The sequence below is a fragment of the Podarcis bocagei genome (genome assembly GCF_964188305.1).
Source record: "Podarcis bocagei genome assembly, chromosome: Z".
Lineage (NCBI taxonomy): Eukaryota > Metazoa > Chordata > Lepidosauria > Squamata > Lacertidae > Podarcis > Podarcis bocagei.
Genome location: NC_138140.1, coordinates 11,047,693 through 11,064,987, shown reverse-complemented (window position 1 = coordinate 11,064,987; position 17,295 = coordinate 11,047,693). Strand labels below are relative to the sequence as shown.

The window sequence follows — 17,295 nt, the reverse complement described above, 5'->3', positions numbered from 1 at the left end:
TTGCAGCGCTCATCTCACTTTAGTGGCCAAGGGAGCCGGCACTCAGCTTCCGGGTCATGTGGCCAGCATGACTAAGCCACTTCTGGCGAACCACAGCAGCGCACGGAAACGCTGTTTACCTTCCCGCTGGAGCGGTACCTATTTATCTACTTGCACTTTGACGTGCTTTCGAACTGCTAGGTTGGCAGGAGCAGGGACCGAGCAATGGGAGCTCACTCCATCGCGGGGATTCAAACTGCCGACCTTCTGATCGGCAAGTCCTAGGCTCTGTGGTTTAACCCACAGCGCCACCCGCATCCCTGTATATAGAGGTAGCTTTAACTAAATTGGTTTTCCCTTTATTTTTTATAAAATGGATTAAAGTAGTGTATGATTCACCTAAATCTAAAGTGAATGGTATCATGTCCACCACCTTTTCACTATCTTGAGGAACTAGACAAGGATGTTCACTTTCATGTTTGCTTTTTAAATAATTGTTTAGAACCCCCTAGCTTGCGCTATTAGACAACATTGTGAGATTCACACAGCGGTTCATAATTCAGTTGAATATAACTTGGTTTTATTTTCAGGTGGTACCAAACTAGTATTCCTATATTGATGCAAACAATAAAAGCTTTTGGTAAAATATCAGGATACTTTATTAACTGGTCCAAAAGGAATTGATGCCAATACATGAAAAATTGATTATTCTTTCAGTTAAGGAATTATCAATTCCGGATTTGCTCCAAATCTATTATATAACTAGGTTTAATGCCAAGAGACATAACTCGATTAGTTACATTTCATATAAAAAATATAATAAAAGAGGCTTCTTTAGTTATTGATAGATGGGAGTCATTAAACCTTAACCTTAGGGGAAGCTTGAATCCTTTCAAAATGAACATTATTCCCAGATTTATCCTTATACCACTTGATTGTAAAAAAGCCAAACCCTTCAAAAAACCCTTTCCCTTATGTATGTGACTATTTAGATTGCAAGCCTGAAGACAGAGTTATGTTACTTTTGCTGAAGCTTTAAACTGCCTTAAAGTGCCTTTTGGTGAGTATTTTTAAACACTTAAGAATTATTATTATTCTGTATTTCTTAGTTATCTGTTTTTTGTATTTTGTATCATTTTCTTTTCTTTTTTTCCTTCTTTCTAGGTTGCCTTTTTGTTAACTTTCTTGCTAGCTTGCTAGCTTGTGTTTGTTAGTTTTTGTTTGTTTTTTCTCTATGTGTAACTTTTTGCATAATCTCAATAAATATTCTATATAAAAAAAGAATTATTATTATTCTAGATATAGGGTGGGGGGAGGGCAGCATTTAACAAATAAATGGGAGAGATGACGTTAATGGGGTGAGGTATAAAGTAGATAGCATGCCTCATGGGTATTTTTTTCTTTCAAGTTGGGTCTTGATGTGGAATCAGAAAAGTGGATTGCTTTTATAATCTTTGGCCACAATACAACAAAGAGTTGAGCACACCTAAATTTGCACTGAACTATTGCCATTTCTTTCAAAGGACTGGGTCTGTGCAACTGTGCATTAGTGCATAAAGGTCAAAATGTAATAATAATAATAATACGTCTCCCATAAAAGAGCACACACACAAGTGGCATGGAAAACACTCTTTATCAGCCTATGCTCTTAGGTTTCTGGATCTGATTCTGGAGACGAAGGATGGGGGAAGGGACATAGCTCAGTAGTAGAGCATCTACTTTTCATGCAGATGATCCCAGGGGACTGCCCATCTTGAGTTAGGGCTGGGACTGTCCCATGCCTGAAGCCCTGGATAAGGGTAGTTGGTGTGGCAATACTGAGCTGGATGGACCAATGGTTTGGGCATAAAGCAGCATCTTATATTCCTACTGTTGTCTGGGAAGCAATCCATGCATTTGATGTTTTTATAGAGAGCTAGATTTTAACAAGTGCCTGGCTGCTCTGGTCCATGGGGTCACGAAGAGTCGGACACGACTAAATGACTGAACAACAACAACAGATTTTAACAGGTCAGACTATTTCTCTAGCCCAGTCTATGCTGACTGGTGGTAGCTCCCTAGAAAGGAAGACCCCTTCCACCACTGAGACATGATTTGTTTTTCTTCTAAGGTAATTATGACAGCATTAAACCTGTCTAGAACATTCTACATCCAAAGCATACAGTCCAACTACATTTGATGCTGGCCAAAGGATCCCGCTTCAGGAAACACCTGTGACCAGATAGTGTTCACACGTAAAAATTGCCTCTGAAAAGCCTGGGGTGGGGAAAACCCCCATGCTAACTAGTTCAATATCGGAGAACAAGAACAGCCATATGCGACATGCAGAGTCTTGTGGCATCTGCTGGGCGGTCTCCAGGTGTTACTAGACTACAATTCCCCTCATCCCTAGCTAGCAGGACCATCCAGCGACACCTGGGGAGGGACCTGAGGTTGGGAAAGGCTGAGCTAGAGTGTCGCACCCGTGCCCGCGAGACCAGGATTCAAACAACCATTTGCTCATGAAGCCAGCTGCCCAGTGGGGATAAAACGGGGAAGGGGAGAATACGCTGATCTCCCGGGAATAAAGGAAGGGTGTAAATAGGATAATACATAATAGCTAAGAATCAAAACACGACGCCGATCCCATCATTCTGCACCCCCTTACCCCCTTCTCAATCCCGGGCCCTCCCGCAACCTCTTTTGCACCTACCTCAACGGAGACCTCTCCTCAACTTCACCCCAAAGGGCGCAAGTCTCCCCTTCCACCCGCCCCGCCCCCTCAGCCCCCCTCCCCACTGCAGGCGGTCTCTATGACAACCCACATGAGCCCCGCCCCCTTCCGCCGCTCTCCTCAGCCGCGCTCCCTCCTCCCACCGCACTGCCCCTCGTCTCTTCCCGCCCCCTCCCGCCCACTTTATTTTTAGGGGGCGGGGGGTCCAACCTTTCGCCGCCGGGTCCCAGCAAACACTCTACCACAGGCACTTCCGGCGTGAGCACCTGACGTCATCTTCCTCGCGCCTCTTTCCCGCCCCGGATTTTAGAGTCACTTCCGTCCGGAAACGGATTTTTTTTTTAAAGTCTAACTTAAGGTACCCATAGAGATAGAAATGTAGAGCATTTTCTGAACCACCGATATAAAATATGAACGGTGACACCATTGGACATGATTCTCTTGCACTGCTACAAAGTCTCTCGAAATTCTCTCTAGAGACCGACGGCCCTCCAATGCTCTTTACAGCATTGGAAAACCAGTTGAAATTGAGAACGGGAGTTGCCATTGTGTATTGTTGACGATGTATGGCTCTTCATTTTCCTATATCTTTGTTTTTTTCCCTTTCTCCTTCCAGGGCACAAGAGAGGCCGAGCCGGAAGTACAATCACATGGGGAAAAGGATTTAATCGACTGAGTTTCTGGTCCGTTGTTATTTTCCTCTCTACCCTGAAAACGTGGTCCCAACTGTTTAGTTCCGCCTTGCATTTGATTCTCAAGATTGTAGTTGCCAGCTTTAATTTGGAGGTGAAGAGGGATATTTTAGTCCTTGGACGGAAAGGGAAGGTGAGTTTGCGCCGCCCAAAGCCTCCCCCAATATTTTTTCCTTACATTATCCCGCTTCCACCCTCCTTCAACTAGATTTTAATTCATTCTCTCTCCTAAATTCCCTAATTTTGCACGCTTTCTGCCAAGCTCTCCGGTCCGAGGCTATTTTAACAGTCTAGCGTCGCATTCTGTACTTCCACAGTGGTCTTGGGGAGGGGTTTTCCCAGGCCTGCTACTAAAGTTGGAGGCTGATCCTGGGACATGACCCACGACTTCTCTGGTGAAACAAGTTTTGTGCGTTGGGGGTGTTGGATTGTGAGATGACACCCAAGAAGAGCACTACAGATATGGTTAATAGCGCCTATGTGGTGCCAGAGAGAAATAGTGCCTTGTCCCTTGTGTGCCAGTGAGGGACGTGTGTCTTCCTTTGTGGGGTTCTCTGTCTGTGGGGTTCCAGATGTTCCGTCTCCCTCAGCAAATGCCTGCTTTGCGTTTTACTAGCCCTTTGGAATTGCAGTACTTTTCAGGCTGGCTGCCTGTTTACTCATTCCATCCCTCTTGCCTAACAATACAGGGCAGAAGAGCATGGGCGTAGTCAGGGCTTTTGTTGGGGCGGGGGCAGAACCGACGTGATTCGTCAGTTATTTCCAATGTTTTACTTGATGTAGGGACGGGCAGCTGCCCCTCCTGCCCCCCCCCCCCCCGCTTTGCTACGCCCATGCAGAAGAGTGGTGATCAGCAAAGATCAGGAGTTGAGTCATAGCTTGTCACGAGAGGGAGCGACCCCAACTGCCTTGAAGATGGTGGTTGTGAGGCCACTCCCAAATAAATTTCCCCAGATCTTGAAATTGTTCCAGCTTCAGGGCCAGTTGCAAGTGTTACCATTTGGGGCAAGGTGTTCAGGCAGGTGGTGGTGTTCAGGCAGTTGTTCTTGGATGACCCAGATTAGAGGGAGACTGGCACAAAGTGATCCCCATTAGTTTGCTGGCAGAACATGGATTTGCTCCTAGATTTCTCTAGCTCAAATCTGATGCTCCACGGGAAAGCATGTGATTGACTGAACAAATACAGAGTGCCTTTTCTATGATACCATCACACCTAGTCTCCTTTCCCAACCTTTCTGGATTGCTTGATACTCTTCAATAACCTTTTTGAGATGGGGCAGCTGGAACTGTACCAAGTATTCTCATTATGGGCCCCCTCTAGATGTCCTTTTTATCCTGCATTCCTGGTGATTTGTACTCATGATGGTATCAGGGCAGTTATACATGATCCTGTTTCCCATATTGTTTTGCGCATGTGCATGCCCTGCTAGCTTCCTGCTGAAATATGAATTTTTTTCATGCCACAAACGTTCAGGAGGAGAGGGGCTTTGTTGTAGTAGCTGTTATTGTGCTGAAGTTCCCCTATAGATGGCAGTAAAGTAGTAACAGTGAAAAAGCATTGCAGAAAAGTAATGAAATGCACTGGTACAGTGGTACCTCAGGGTAAGTACTTAATTCGTTCCGGAGGTCTGTACTTAACCTGAAACTGTTCTTAACCTGAAGCACCACTTTAGCTAATGGGGCCTCCCACTGCCGCCGGAGCACGATTTCTGTTCTCATCCTGAAGCAAAGTTCTTAACCTGAAGCACTATTTCTGGGTTAGCGGAGTCTGTAGCCTGAAGCATATGTAACCTGAAGCATATGTAACCCGAGGTACCACTGTATGTGGATAATCTAGTATGAATCCAGCACTAATGCTCTGTTCAATGACATGTTGCAGAATACACCCACCTACCGCAAAAAAAGCACCAGTCTGGAGAGGATGTCATGAGACCTGCAGTCCTATTGGGATTCGGTTGGCATGCTCTGATGAAGTAGGAATAAATTGGGGAGGGGGCTGAAGTGGGATAATCTGGGTTGGAGGAGGATTAGGGGTACGTCCCCTCTCCACCCCAAGTCCAGTTGCTTTGGAAGGGGAAGCAGCTATGCCAGCTCTTTCCTCCAACCTTGCTGCAGAGCAGGAAGCATCAGTAAAAGCTAGGAAGGCTGAACAGGAGGTGGCAGCAACTGAACAAGGCCCTGAGCAGGAGGGTGCTGCCTTGCCCTCTGGGATCAGGATCTGCCTTCACAAATGGTAACAGATCCACATACCCCAACAGAATGCACATTTGCAGTTCCAACATCGCCACAAGGCAAGATAGTGAGGGCACTATGTTTTAACAGGCAGAGTGTAGAAACTTGTTGGAACATTTTTGGTGCTTCCATCCAGTTCTGAATAACTTGCTCTTCTCCTGAACTTCCCAAGTCTTGGGTCTGCTGCTTAGCCTGTACTTCCAAGTAAGAGCTTCTGCTTGCATGTGTTGGATGGGAGTCAGGACAGTGCCCTACAATCCTGCCCAGCAACAGTGTCCTATACTTTTTGCTTTACACCCAGCCTGATGAAAGCCTTTCCTGGCTTCTTTGAGACCTTTCCTTTGGGTATATTAACAGTAGTTTCCCACTGTTATTTTTGGATCATTGAGGGTTATGGTGTTCTCAGTTCTCAGAGTGCCAGTCCTTACATTGCCAAAATGGTACCATCCACTCATACAAGAGGGAGGTATCTGTAGCTCTGAGGAACCCCCTGGCCTCCCTGTAACAATACCTAGCCCACTGAAGTCTTGAACATGCTCAGGATCCATAGAATGCTGAGTGTGTTGAGATGGAAAACATGGGAATGAGAGGGAATGAAATAGAGTGCCCTGGAAGAGGGCATGGCTGGCTAGCTGGAACCCTGAACAAGAGCAGTTCATGCTACAAAGTTTTGTTTCAGTTCCCCCTTCTGGCCAGCTGCAGTTTTGTCTCATTTTCAAAAATGAAGGCAGCAATGTATGGCTGAGGAAGCAAAATAGGTCACAAGACTTTCATTTGCTACTTCTTGCTTATGATCTTCATCTCCCCCCTTCTCTATTTTTGGTTCTATTTTAAAGTCTTCAGGGCTAAGAAACAGACATCATTTGCTGGGCAGAATTGCATTCTCTGCCACCAATGGGAGATATGGCATCTGAGGAAACCAGACCCCTTTTGAGTACTGAGACAGAACTGCCTGCTCAAAGACCCTCTCCGCTGGAGATCTATCTGAGGTGTGTGTATTTATCTGGCTTTTGCTTTTGGAAAACCGTCAAAACGCAGTTGTTCTAGTTATGCCCTGCTGGCCAGGAATATAAGGCTTTGCCAAATATGGACTGAGGGACAAAGAGGAGAAGGTCCTAATGCTGGTTATCTACAAGTTCAGTAGTCAGCCTCTGTCCCTCTGCCCCTTTGCCCTCACTCTGTATCAGCTGTTTGTAATGGAGTTTAATGAATGACATCTCTGCTTGCCAGATTCTGAATTGTTGGCTCAACAGAATCACCCTGAGAGGTTTTCCAAATCTGATTGAGAATCTTGGAACAAGAGAGCTTTTCTTCTAAATGCATAATCTGAGCTATTTCTGATGTTCAGGCATGCCAATCCTTGCACAGCCCAAATGGCACCATTTGTACACAATATAACAGCAGGCTTGGAGGGGGAGTGTTTAGTGGCGGGGTCCCAAGGGAGGGAAACTCTTTCAAAAGCAGGCCAGTGACGACTGAGCATGCTTGTTATCTGTGGAACGTTGACTGCTGGGAGAGAGATTCAGAAGGTGAGGAAATGGAATGGATAATCCATGAAAAGGGCATGTCTGGCTAGAACACTCCATTCTGCAACATTTGGTTGATGTTTTTCTTTTTTGGTGTTTTCATTGAGTTTTCTACCACAATCCCAAGATGCTGGTCAGTCATCTCCATTTGAAGACCCTATCATTGTTTTGTGTGATAGCTGGATGTGAGTGTAGAAGCAACTCTCCCCTCCTGCAGTTTCCAGCACCTTGTATTCAGAAGCAGACTGCCTCTGACAGTGGAGGCAGAACATTGTCATTTTGGCTAGTAGCCATTTATTGGCTTGTGAATTTGCCTAATCTTTTAAAGCCATTTACTGAACCAGCTTTACAAATGGGACCTATTGGGTGACAGTAAAAGGTAAAGGACCTCTGGATGGTTAAGTCCAGTCAAAGGCGACTGTGGCGTGCAGTGCTCATCTTGCTTTTCAGGCTGAGGGGGCCAGCATTTGTCCACAGACAGCTTTCCGGGTCATGTGGCCAGCATGACTAAACTGCTACTGGCGCACGGAGGACCATGATGAGTGCCAGAGCACACGGAAACACTGTTTACCTTCCCGCCACAGTGGTAACTTTTTATTTGCTTGGAGACAGTATCACCCATAGAGAAGATGTTATCAGTTATCCCTAATCACATCTTGTTGCCACAGCCGTGCCTTCATAATTGAGTGGGAGCTACACAGCACATCCCTTCCTATTGTCTTACACCAGGGGTGGGGAATGTGGCCTCTTCGTTTGACCCTTGGAACTATTCTGGAACTGTTCTCTGGTCCTGTGTCTCCCACTCCTCCCGGCCCTGTTTCGCACCCATAATATTTTTGCCTGGCAGGAATTAGTCCTTTAACTTTGACAATGCCCCTTGGTGTAACTGGGAAGTATCCCCCATCTCAATCCCTGGAGGCCAGCTGCCAATCAGTGTAATGGACTGACTTGGTATAAGGCAGTTTCCTGCATGCTTAAATATTTGTGTGTTTGGATGCTGAACTAAATAGATGTAGTGATGGCCACCAACTTGGATGGCTTCAGAAGAGGATCAGACAAATTCATGAAGGGTGTGGCTATCTGTGGCTACTAGCTGCAGTGGCTATGCGTTCTTCCTCCACTGTCACACACCTCTGAATGCCAGTTTCTAGGAATCACAGCTAGGGAGAACACTGTGGTGCTCAGGTCTTGCTTGTGGGCTTCCCAAGACATCTAATTGGTCACTGTGAGAACGGGATGCTGGAACAGGTGGACCATTGGCTTGATCCAGCAGATTGTTCTTATGTTCTTAAACAGTTTCTTTCAAAAGAAAGAGTCAGCGGAAGCACTAATACATCTGCATCTGCAACTGAAAGATCTGAAACAAAAGCGTGTGATCTTTTCAGGTGTCTGCTGAGCTGCATCATGTGCAAAAAAGGGCAGCTGTTTGTGTGTCTCTCCCCCACCCCCATATTTTTCATTTTCACTTCTTGTGCAGCAAGGTCCAAAATCAGAATCTCTTTCTGGCTACGTTTGCTGCTGTGCTGGGACCACTAAGCTTTGGATTTGTCCTTGGCTACAGTTCGCCGGCTATTCCGAGCCTAAAGAAAGTTAGCAACCCGGAATTAAGGTTGGAAGACATTCAAGCATCTTGGTTTGGGGTAAGTCTTCTGCTCCATAAGCAAAGGAAGGGCAGTACTTCAGTGGCAGAGCATCTCCTTTGCGTGCAGAAGATCCTAGGTTCATTCTCCAGCATCTTCAGGTGGGGCTGGAATTGTCCCCTTCCTAGTACCCTGGAGACCTGCAGCACGGCAGTGTTGGCAGCACCTTACTAGATGAACCCCTGTTCTTCTGTTGGTTTGATAATATGGGGTGGAAAATAAATGCTTATTGACTTGTGCCAGAGTACAGAGACATAGGAAGGTTTATTGAGTCAGATCATTCTTCCATCTAGACCAGCACTCTTGAATGTCAACAGCTCTCCAGTCTCTACCTGAAGGCGGTGCATAGGAAACTGCCTCCTATCAAATCAGTACATCGGCTCATCTAGCTTAGTACTGTCTGCACTGACTGTCAGCAGCTCTCCATGGTTTTAGGCAGAGATTCCCCCACAGTCCAACTTGGAGATGCTGGTGATTGAACCTGGGACCATGAGCATGCAAAGCTGATGTCCCACCATAGAGCTAGGGCCCCCTCCCTTAAAAATAAAGGAGGATTCTAGTCCTCAATAGTTCTTGCTGAATCAAACAGGAACATAGGAAGTCACCTTATACAAACCAGGGGAGAGGTGTGTATGTCGCCTCCGAACACCTTGCAGGACAGGTCAGATATAAATGTCATTTATGTGCCATCATTGCATACACCAAATCTTGGGTTAGTTAATGTGATCAAAAGGTGCAGGAATCTACAATCAGAAACCGTTCAGTTGTGAGAGTCAGTTCCTTTTTCTTTTTCTTTTGCAGTCTGTCGTAACGCTGGGTGCTGCAGCAGGCGGGATTCTGGGGGGATATGTCGTGGATAAATTTGGCCGGAAGCTTACCCTGATGCTGTGTGCCATCCCATTCGTTTTTGGCTTCACAATCATAATCTCAGCTCAGAATGTCTGGATGCTTTATGTGGGCCGGCTACTGAATGGCTTGGCCAGTGGGGTAACATCCTTGGTGGTCCCGGTAAGAGATGGCCTGCACTGTCCTTTCTCATTGCAGTTTTGTGGAAAGAGAGCCATCTGTTGAATTCCAGAAGCTGCATTTTACTGAGTTGGAGACCATTGACCCATCTAGCTCAGTGTTATCTATTACAGATATGGGGAATTTCAGGCCCAGAGGCCTAATTGCACTGTTAATTAGGGAATTTCAGTACTTGATTCTGATTTTGTCACTTGTATCTACATACACCTGTCTCTGATTACCTTGATTCTATAAGAAAAACAGGGATACATTATTGGCCCCCCTCTCTTTTTTCTTGTTGTACTGAAAAAATGCAAAATTCTACAAATGCAAAAACAAATAAAATATATCCTTTTCTCTGTATGACTTGAACAAGACTCCCTTCCCCTTTTGTCCATGCTGTAGGTATATATTTCTGAAATAGCCCACTCTAAAGTTCGAGGGATGCTAGGATCGTGCGTTCAGCTGATGGTGGTGACTGGCATCTTGGGAGCTTATATAGCAGGTACACCCATGTGGCTCTGTTGTGTTCTTGGGTTTGCACATTTTCTCTTGCACACATCATCGTGGGATACAAGTACACCAACCAACATCTGTGGATGGAGTTGCCACAGAATGTTGTGGGAAACTGAGTGGAAAGAGGGAGTGGAGTACAGTGGTACCTCAGGTTAAGAACTTAATTCGTTCTGGAGGTCCATTCTTAACCTGAAACTGTTCTTAACCTGAGGTACCACTTTAGCTAATGGGGCCTCCTGCTGCTGCCACACTGCCACCACACAATTTCTGTTCTCATCCTGAAGCAAAGTTCTTAACCCAAGGTACTATTTATGGGTTAGCGGAGTCTGTAACCTGAAGCGTCTGTAACCCGAGGTACCACTGTACCTTGAAAGGAGAGGGTATGACTGCCTGCTTTCATACCTTTGAGCATTTCTGCTTGGGTGGAAAGTGTCCTTGAATTCTGATCATGCCTCTTGCTTGCCTGGATACTGGTTAGAGAGTTGGTGTGTGAGAATGTGTGCAGATACTAGCCTACTGTACAAAGGCAATATTTGCATTCCTTTCTCACGTTTGCCTCTGGCCTCACCCACCACGGGCGCCAACAGGCACTCTGTCTTAACGGAATACATCACTTGAATGCTGGGGGAGCTGTTTGCAGCTATAACGTGCACCAGCTTGCGTTTAGCCCTCTGGGCGTGACAAAAGCTGCCAAGTGTCCTTTATTCCTTGCCCCTAAGAATGGCTCTGCTTTTGGGTCTCCTCCCTCAGGCACAGGGCTGGACTGGCGCTGGCTGGCTGTACTGTGTTCCGTCCCACCGTGCTTGATGCTGGGACTTGTGGCTTTCATGCCCGAAACACCTCGCTTCCTGCTGAGCCGGAATCAGCGGCCAGAGGCCATTGCTGCTCTGCAGTTCCTGCGGGGGCCCCTGGTGGACCATGAGTGGGAATGCAGGGAGATTGAAGTGAACACCGAAGGACAGGTAAGTGGAGCCAGAACCAGGCACGTTCTTGGGTTGCAAGGGTGAGAAAGGTGGCAGGAGAATGGACCTGCCTCTTCTCCCTGCTAGCTCAGCTCTCTCCAGCTTTAGGCTTTTCAGGGGAGGAGAGTGGAAGCCTGAAGTGTTTGCCATCTGTTCCTCCTAGTATAGGGACGCAGGTGGCGCTGTGGTCTAAACCACAGCCTAAGGCTTGCCAATCAGAAGGTCGGCGGTTAGAATCCCCGTGACAGGGTGAGCTCCTGTTGCTCGGTCCCTGCTCCTGCCAACCTAGCAGTTCAAAAGCACGTCAAAGTGCAAGTAGATAAATAGGTACAACTCGGGCGGGAAGGTAAACGGCGTTTCCGTGCACTGGTCTGGTTTGCCAGAAGCGGCTTATTCATGCTGACCTGGAAGCTGTATGCTGGCTTCCTTGACCAGTAAAGCAAGATGAACACCGCAACCCAAGAGTCGTCCATGACTGGACCTAACGGTCAGGGGTCCCTTTACCTTTTACCCTCCTGGTATAATCTGGCAGGTGCTAACTGCCCCCTGACATTCTTTTCCTCTGCTGCTGAACTGCTCAGTAGTCAACCCCTTGCTGGAACTGCACAGGAATCAGCAGCAGTTTTGCAAACGGAACAGGGGGTGGCCTGGTACAGCCACTTACAGTCATGTCCACCCTGTCACAGCTGACCTGCAGGGGGGCTGGGGTGAGGTCTGCTTTGCCACTTTGCATTCCCTGTGGCCAGCCAGCAGGATTGGACTTGCTGCTCGGCAGCTGATGAGTGGGGAAGGTTCAACCCTTCCCTTTGTAGGGGTCTGCATTGTCATCATGTTTCTCCCTGCAGGGAACATAGTGGCGAAGCAGCAACTGGCAGCTCTGAACTCTCTGCTCCCCAGCTGATGAGTGAAGGGTGCAATCCTCCACTCTGCAGGGGTTTGTTTTGCTCACATTTCCCTGCAGGGAACGTGCTGGCAAAACAGTACCCAGCAGGATTGACATCAGCTGATGGGCAGGTGGGCATGGTTTTGGGGAAATGGCCCAGCTGGCCAAATTGGTTGTCCTCATGGGCCAAGATTCCTAGTTCAGTCCCTGACATCTGCAGCCAGGGTGCTGGGATCTCTACATCAGACCCCAGAGGGGTACAGTTGCCCCTCAACACTGAAACACTGGCTACGTCTTCCTTTGCAGGAGGAGCTGAGTCTGGCCGAGTTTAAGAATCCAGCCATTTACAAGCCATTCTTCATTGGTATCGCCATGATGTTCTTCCAGCAAGTGTCGGGGATCAATGCCATCATGTTTTATGCGGAAACCATCTTTGAAGAAGCCAAATTCAAGGTGGGGGGCTCCTCTGTCCTCTTGATACCTTGGATGCAGCCATTCTCATTCATATCTTGGTGAGATGCCCAGAATTGGACACGGTATTCCAAGTGTGGTCTGACTAAGGCACAATAGAGTGGCACTATTACTTCCCTTGATCTTCTGTTGATGCAGCCTAGAATAGCATTAGCTTTTCTTTGCTGCTGCATCACACATTTTCAAATATTTGAAGATTTGAGAATATTTGAGATTTTTATTTACTTCTTGCTGTTGTGTGTTTTCAGGAGAGTGGTGCTGCTTCCATCATTGTGGGATCCATCCAAGTCTTTTTCACTGCTGTGGCTGCTCTTATTATTGATAGAAAAGGTCGAAAAGTCCTTCTGGTCATATCAGGTATTGCAGAAAAGCTACCCCTCCAGTGTGAAGTGTAGGATTCTGTGCCTTTGCAAGTTAATTTAATGTGGAACACCATGAACAGCTGGATAAAATTTTCTGGAGGTGGATGTCCAGCAAGGCAAGCTTTTATGTGCTTGAAATAACTAGCTTTAGGGCCTTAGGTCAGTGGATGGACATAATCACCGGCAGAACACACACTCTCTCTCTCTCTTTGTGCTTGTGTGTGTGTGTGTGGGGGGGGAGGCTAAGGATGCTGAACTAAATGGTCCATTGCTCTGATCCAGCACTGCTCTTGTTACATGCACTCTTGTTCCCAAACAGTATAACTAGGTGTTCTGTTAACTATTTATCTCATCTTTCCCAGGGTTCATTATGGCTATCAGTGCTGCCATCTTCGCGGTCTATTGCAAAATGGCTCTCCCAGTCCCCATCAACTCCTCCCATGCCAACCCACCAAGCTCCATTCTGAGTGCTGCTGTTGTGGAAGAAGAGCACCACCTTGCGTGGTTGGCGGTGTTGAGCCTGGGCCTCTTCGTCATGGGTTAGTGGGCACTTTTGCTGTGGTTGCTGTACCCGCAAAAGCTAGTCTATATAGATCCATCCACCTAGAGAATTCTGGATCTTTTGGAGCCTTGAGGAGTTTCCCAGCCACATAGTAAAGGTTGATTATGCTTTGACTACGTGGATGCTTCCCACACCAGAATGCCCTCTCTGCTGCTGCAGCAGCAGGTGATGCAGACAGAGGAAATACACATGTCGGAAGAGTCCTGTTTGATCACGACAAAGCCCTTGATTCCTCCTCCTTCGCTGCAGTCCAGCTTTTTTGAGGTCAGATTAATGACCTGCTTATTGGTAGCCTAGTGCTTGTGGAGCATAGACCTTAGGGGTAGGGAAACTTTCTTCAGCCAGAGGGTCCCATTTGGGGGGGGGCAGTGTTCTGCAAGGGTCATGTGCTGGGTAGGGCCAGAGCAACACTATGTTCAGTTTTACAATAGGCTGGTTTCTACGCACATATTCAGACACCCCTCTCTATCCTCCATCCATGCAAGCAAGTGGCATGATCTGAGTTCAATGACACATTCCGGCCAGGCAAAAGTGTGCAAGGAGGGTGTGGGTCCTGGGGTCTTGAAAGCTAGGTGGAGGGGCCTGACAGGGGCTCTTTTGAAGATGCTGTTGAGGGAGCCTCCCCCTGGGTTGCACAACCTCCTCCACATTGCTGTTGCTGCTGGCTGTTTGCTTGCATTGAGCTGCACTACTGCTCAGAAAGAGACAACATATTGTGTGAGTGGTGGCGGATACCTCTCCTCCTTACCATCACTGCTTCCTGACTTGGAGAAGGGCAGGCAAACAGGAAGAGGCAACGAAGGAGAGCAGCAAGGTTGGGTGGCTATGGGGGTTGTTGTGTACCTGCTGGGGTGTGGTCTTAGATACTTGCCAAGCAATGGCTACCCCCTGGTGCCAGTCCTGGGAATAGAACTCCCGCCTCACTCAAGTCGACCTCTTAAATGTAACCTTGCATTATTATTTTCAAGTGTGTTTACCCTGCTCTTCATCCAAAGGCTTCCCAGGGCAGCTTATGAAAATTGATAATACAGTCCCTGCAGTCTTACACGCTGCATGGCGTGTCATGAAAGGAAAGGAAAAGAATTGGGAAAGGAGCAGGGGGAAGCAAACTTGGCACTATTTCTTTCTTATAATGGCAGCTATGATGTGAAGAGTTCAACTGAGCAGCCAAAAGTTGCTCCTCTTTAAGCTGAGCTGATGGAGTGGCACTGCTTCTCTTCTCCTCCTTTAGCCTAATGAAATGGCTGCTATCAAGTGACTGTTGATGGAGAGAAGAGCCCAATGGACGCTGGCTTCCAAGCTGGACTGATGAGGTGGCTCTGCTTCCTTTCTCTCCTTCAGCTACAGCGTGTTGCTAGATAACATGTGAGGAAGAGGGAAAGCCTTGACTAGTTGTATCTTTCTGGTTTCTAATCAGGGTTGCCTGTTCATTACAGTGGTACCTCGGGTTAAGAACTTAATTCGTTCCGGAGGTCCATTCTTAACCTGAGTTCTTAACCTGAAGCACCACTCTAGCTAATGGGGCCTCCCGCTGCCGCCATGCAATTTCTGTTCTCATCCTGAAGCAAAGTTCTTAACCTGAGGTACTATTTCTGGGTTAACAGAGTCTGTAGCCTGAAGCATCTGTAACCTGAAGCGTCTGTAACCCGAGGTACCACTGTACTGACCTTGCTCAGTTCAGGGAAACCTCTACTAACTCTGCTGTCAATGAGTTCGCTTTCTCCTTCCTCTGCAACCTACAGGCTTTGCCTTGGGCTGGGGTCCGATTCCATGGCTGTTGATGTCTGAAATATTCCCTCTCCGAGCTCGAGGCGTAGCCAGTGGTGCCTGCGTCTTAACAAATTGGCTCATGGCTTTTCTGATCACCAAGGAGTTCCATGACCTCATGGTAAGCAAGGATCACAGCAGAATGGTTTACAGAAGGAGTGGGAGCAGTGGCCCCCCTTTTCTTTTCAGCAACCTTCTGGGGGCCACATGCCAGTGGCAAAAATGGGTTGTTTTGCCTACCATATGCAAGGATCCTGCTAGGGTGAAAAGCGGTAACCACGTTGTGACGTAGCCAGTGGAAGGACTAGGAGTCTCGGCTGCTTTTGCGACAGAGTTTTCATGCTTACTGAGAGCATCAGCCTGTGTCTGCAGTTACTACAGACATGCTAGGTTTCTGCATGCAGGGATATTCTGGATGAGAAAACATTCTCTTATGTTGGGCATGGGGAACCTTTGACCCTCTGGATGTTGCTGAAGTACAACTCCCATGAGCCCTAGCAAGTGTGGCTGATGGCCAGGGATAATGTAAGTTGTCATTCGTCTACACTTAGAAGGCCAAAGGTTCCCCATTTGCCATCTCAAGAGTACAGCTCAACCACCTTGGTACTGCTTCTGGTTCTTAATCAGACATCTCTTTCTCTTCTGCCCCAGGTCTTCCTGACGCCTCATGGTACTTTCTGGTTGTTTTGTGCCATGTGTTTCTCCAACGTGCTCTTTACCATACTCTTCGTTCCTGAAACCAGAGGGAAAAGCCTAGAAGAGATAGAGGCCTACTTCCAAAGATCACATTAGCTGTTTGCAATCTTAGTGGGAGAACTTTTCCCTTTGGTCTTGGACTTAAGGTGTGGGTGGTGGTGGCTGGTGGGACCCAACCCTTCTTCAGAGATTTGCACGAATGTAAAGTCTTCACCGGGTTCAACTGGGTCCAGAGAACTGTCTGGGGTGTAGGTGTGGTCAAGATGAAAGGCAGGTTCATTTTGTGTGGGGCAATGACCTACCACTTTTCAGTATTACAGCACCACATACAGTATTACAGAATGGCAGGCATTGTTCAGTTTTCTGACATCTAGAACAAGGCGATTAAGAATTGGTTTTGAACAAAACATTGCTTTTCTCTGTTCATTGGCCATGTTCTGTGTGGCCAGCCTTTTCTTCTTCTGCTGAGGACTGTATTCCTTGGGAGGGGGGGACCTGATGGGAGGGTCATCCTGGTAGTAGGTGGGGCTAGAGCCAAAAGTGGGTGCCCTCTCCCCTGGGCTCAACCTCTTCCTCTTTCTGCCATCACTACCTCTCTCTGCTGTCACTTCCTTTCTCTCTGTGTTTAGAAAGCTCTCACGAACTACCTTCTAATTCTGTGTAATCTGGGCCTACTCTATAGGTGTAGAGGAGTGAGGCAAAGAGTCCTGAAAAGGCACATTGAGCATTGCACACAACGCGCACAAAAAACCTAGCAAAAGAGGGAAACGGTCTGACTTAGCCAACGTCACCAGACTATTTTGCACCCCAAGGTTTCTCACACAAACAGCAGCATTTTAAAATGAGATGCACCCATGCTGTCTGAAGTGGTATGCTACCAGTTCTTTCCATGGTATGTGTAGATTTTAAAGCGGCCAAAGGTTTGTTCTGATTTGCACACGGAACGTTGAACTTGGGCAATCACGTGGGATGATTTTTTAAAACTGAATGGGTTCGGCATACTGCTGCCCACTATTCCCCCCCCCCCCCCGCCCCGGTTCTTGAATCCTGTTCAGGTCAGTAGTGCTGTAACTGGGAAATGATAAATCTCATTCCCATGATTGCATTTCTTGTCAATCTCTGCCCCAAGGTGACTCCATCTAAAATCATGTGATGGGGTGGATAGGGATTGGACCCAGTTCTGCTAGTAAGGTTCCAAAGTCTTCGTTTCCAGACTTCTAATCTTGTTTTGTGCAATAAAGGTTCAAGGATATGGTGCTATGTGGAATAAACCAATATATTGAAATCCA

At 47.2% G+C, this 17,295-nt stretch overlaps 2 protein-coding genes across 7 annotated transcripts in view; one reads left to right on the top strand and one right to left on the bottom strand.

Moving 5' to 3' along the window:
* The window catches only part of FBXW2 (F-box and WD repeat domain containing 2), a 20,038-nt gene extending 17,013 nt beyond the window's left edge, over nt 1-3,025 (bottom strand). Inside the window, exon 1 of one of the 4 annotated variants that reach the window (XM_081179970.1) lies at nt 2,903-3,025. The gene's annotated coding sequence lies outside the window, so the exon portion shown is untranslated. Of the gene's footprint in view, nt 1-2,671; nt 2,733-2,902 lie in introns of those variants that run through there. The other 3 variants (XM_081179972.1, XM_081179971.1, XM_081179973.1) reach the window with 3 other exon arrangements.
* Nucleotides 1,756-17,295, top strand: SLC2A8 (solute carrier family 2 member 8). 3 transcript variants are annotated; one of them, XM_081179967.1, is made up of 12 exons: nt 1,756-1,989; nt 3,309-3,517; nt 6,453-6,605; nt 8,620-8,782; nt 9,584-9,790; nt 10,193-10,292; nt 11,054-11,265; nt 12,455-12,601; nt 12,868-12,976; nt 13,344-13,520; nt 15,286-15,431; nt 15,962-17,295. In XM_081179967.1, exons 3-12 carry the CDS (start codon nt 6,511-6,513, stop codon nt 16,100-16,102), a joined length of 1,497 nt encoding a protein of 498 aa, XP_081036093.1. In that variant the 5' UTR covers nt 1,756-1,989; nt 3,309-3,517; nt 6,453-6,510; the 3' UTR covers nt 16,103-17,295. The 3 variants fall into 3 exon arrangements, with proteins under 3 accessions (XP_081036093.1, XP_081036094.1, XP_081036095.1); XM_081179968.1 differs by lacking the exon at nt 1,756-1,989 and adding an exon at nt 2,190-2,240; XM_081179969.1 differs by lacking the exons at nt 1,756-1,989; nt 3,309-3,517; nt 8,620-8,782 and having other exon boundaries at nt 6,495-6,605.

Excerpts from the sequence above, each read along its gene's own strand:
- SLC2A8 (XM_081179967.1), top strand. The coding sequence starts at position 6,511 with ATGGGAGATATGGCATCTGAGGAAACCAGACCCCTTTTGAGTACTGAG. Across the intron at positions 9,791-10,192 it reads TAACATCCTTGGTGGTCCCG|GTATATATTTCTGAAATAGC; the intron begins GTAAGAGATGGC and ends TCCATGCTGTAG. Across the intron at positions 12,602-12,867 it reads TTGAAGAAGCCAAATTCAAG|GAGAGTGGTGCTGCTTCCAT; the intron begins GTGGGGGGCTCC and ends GTGTGTTTTCAG.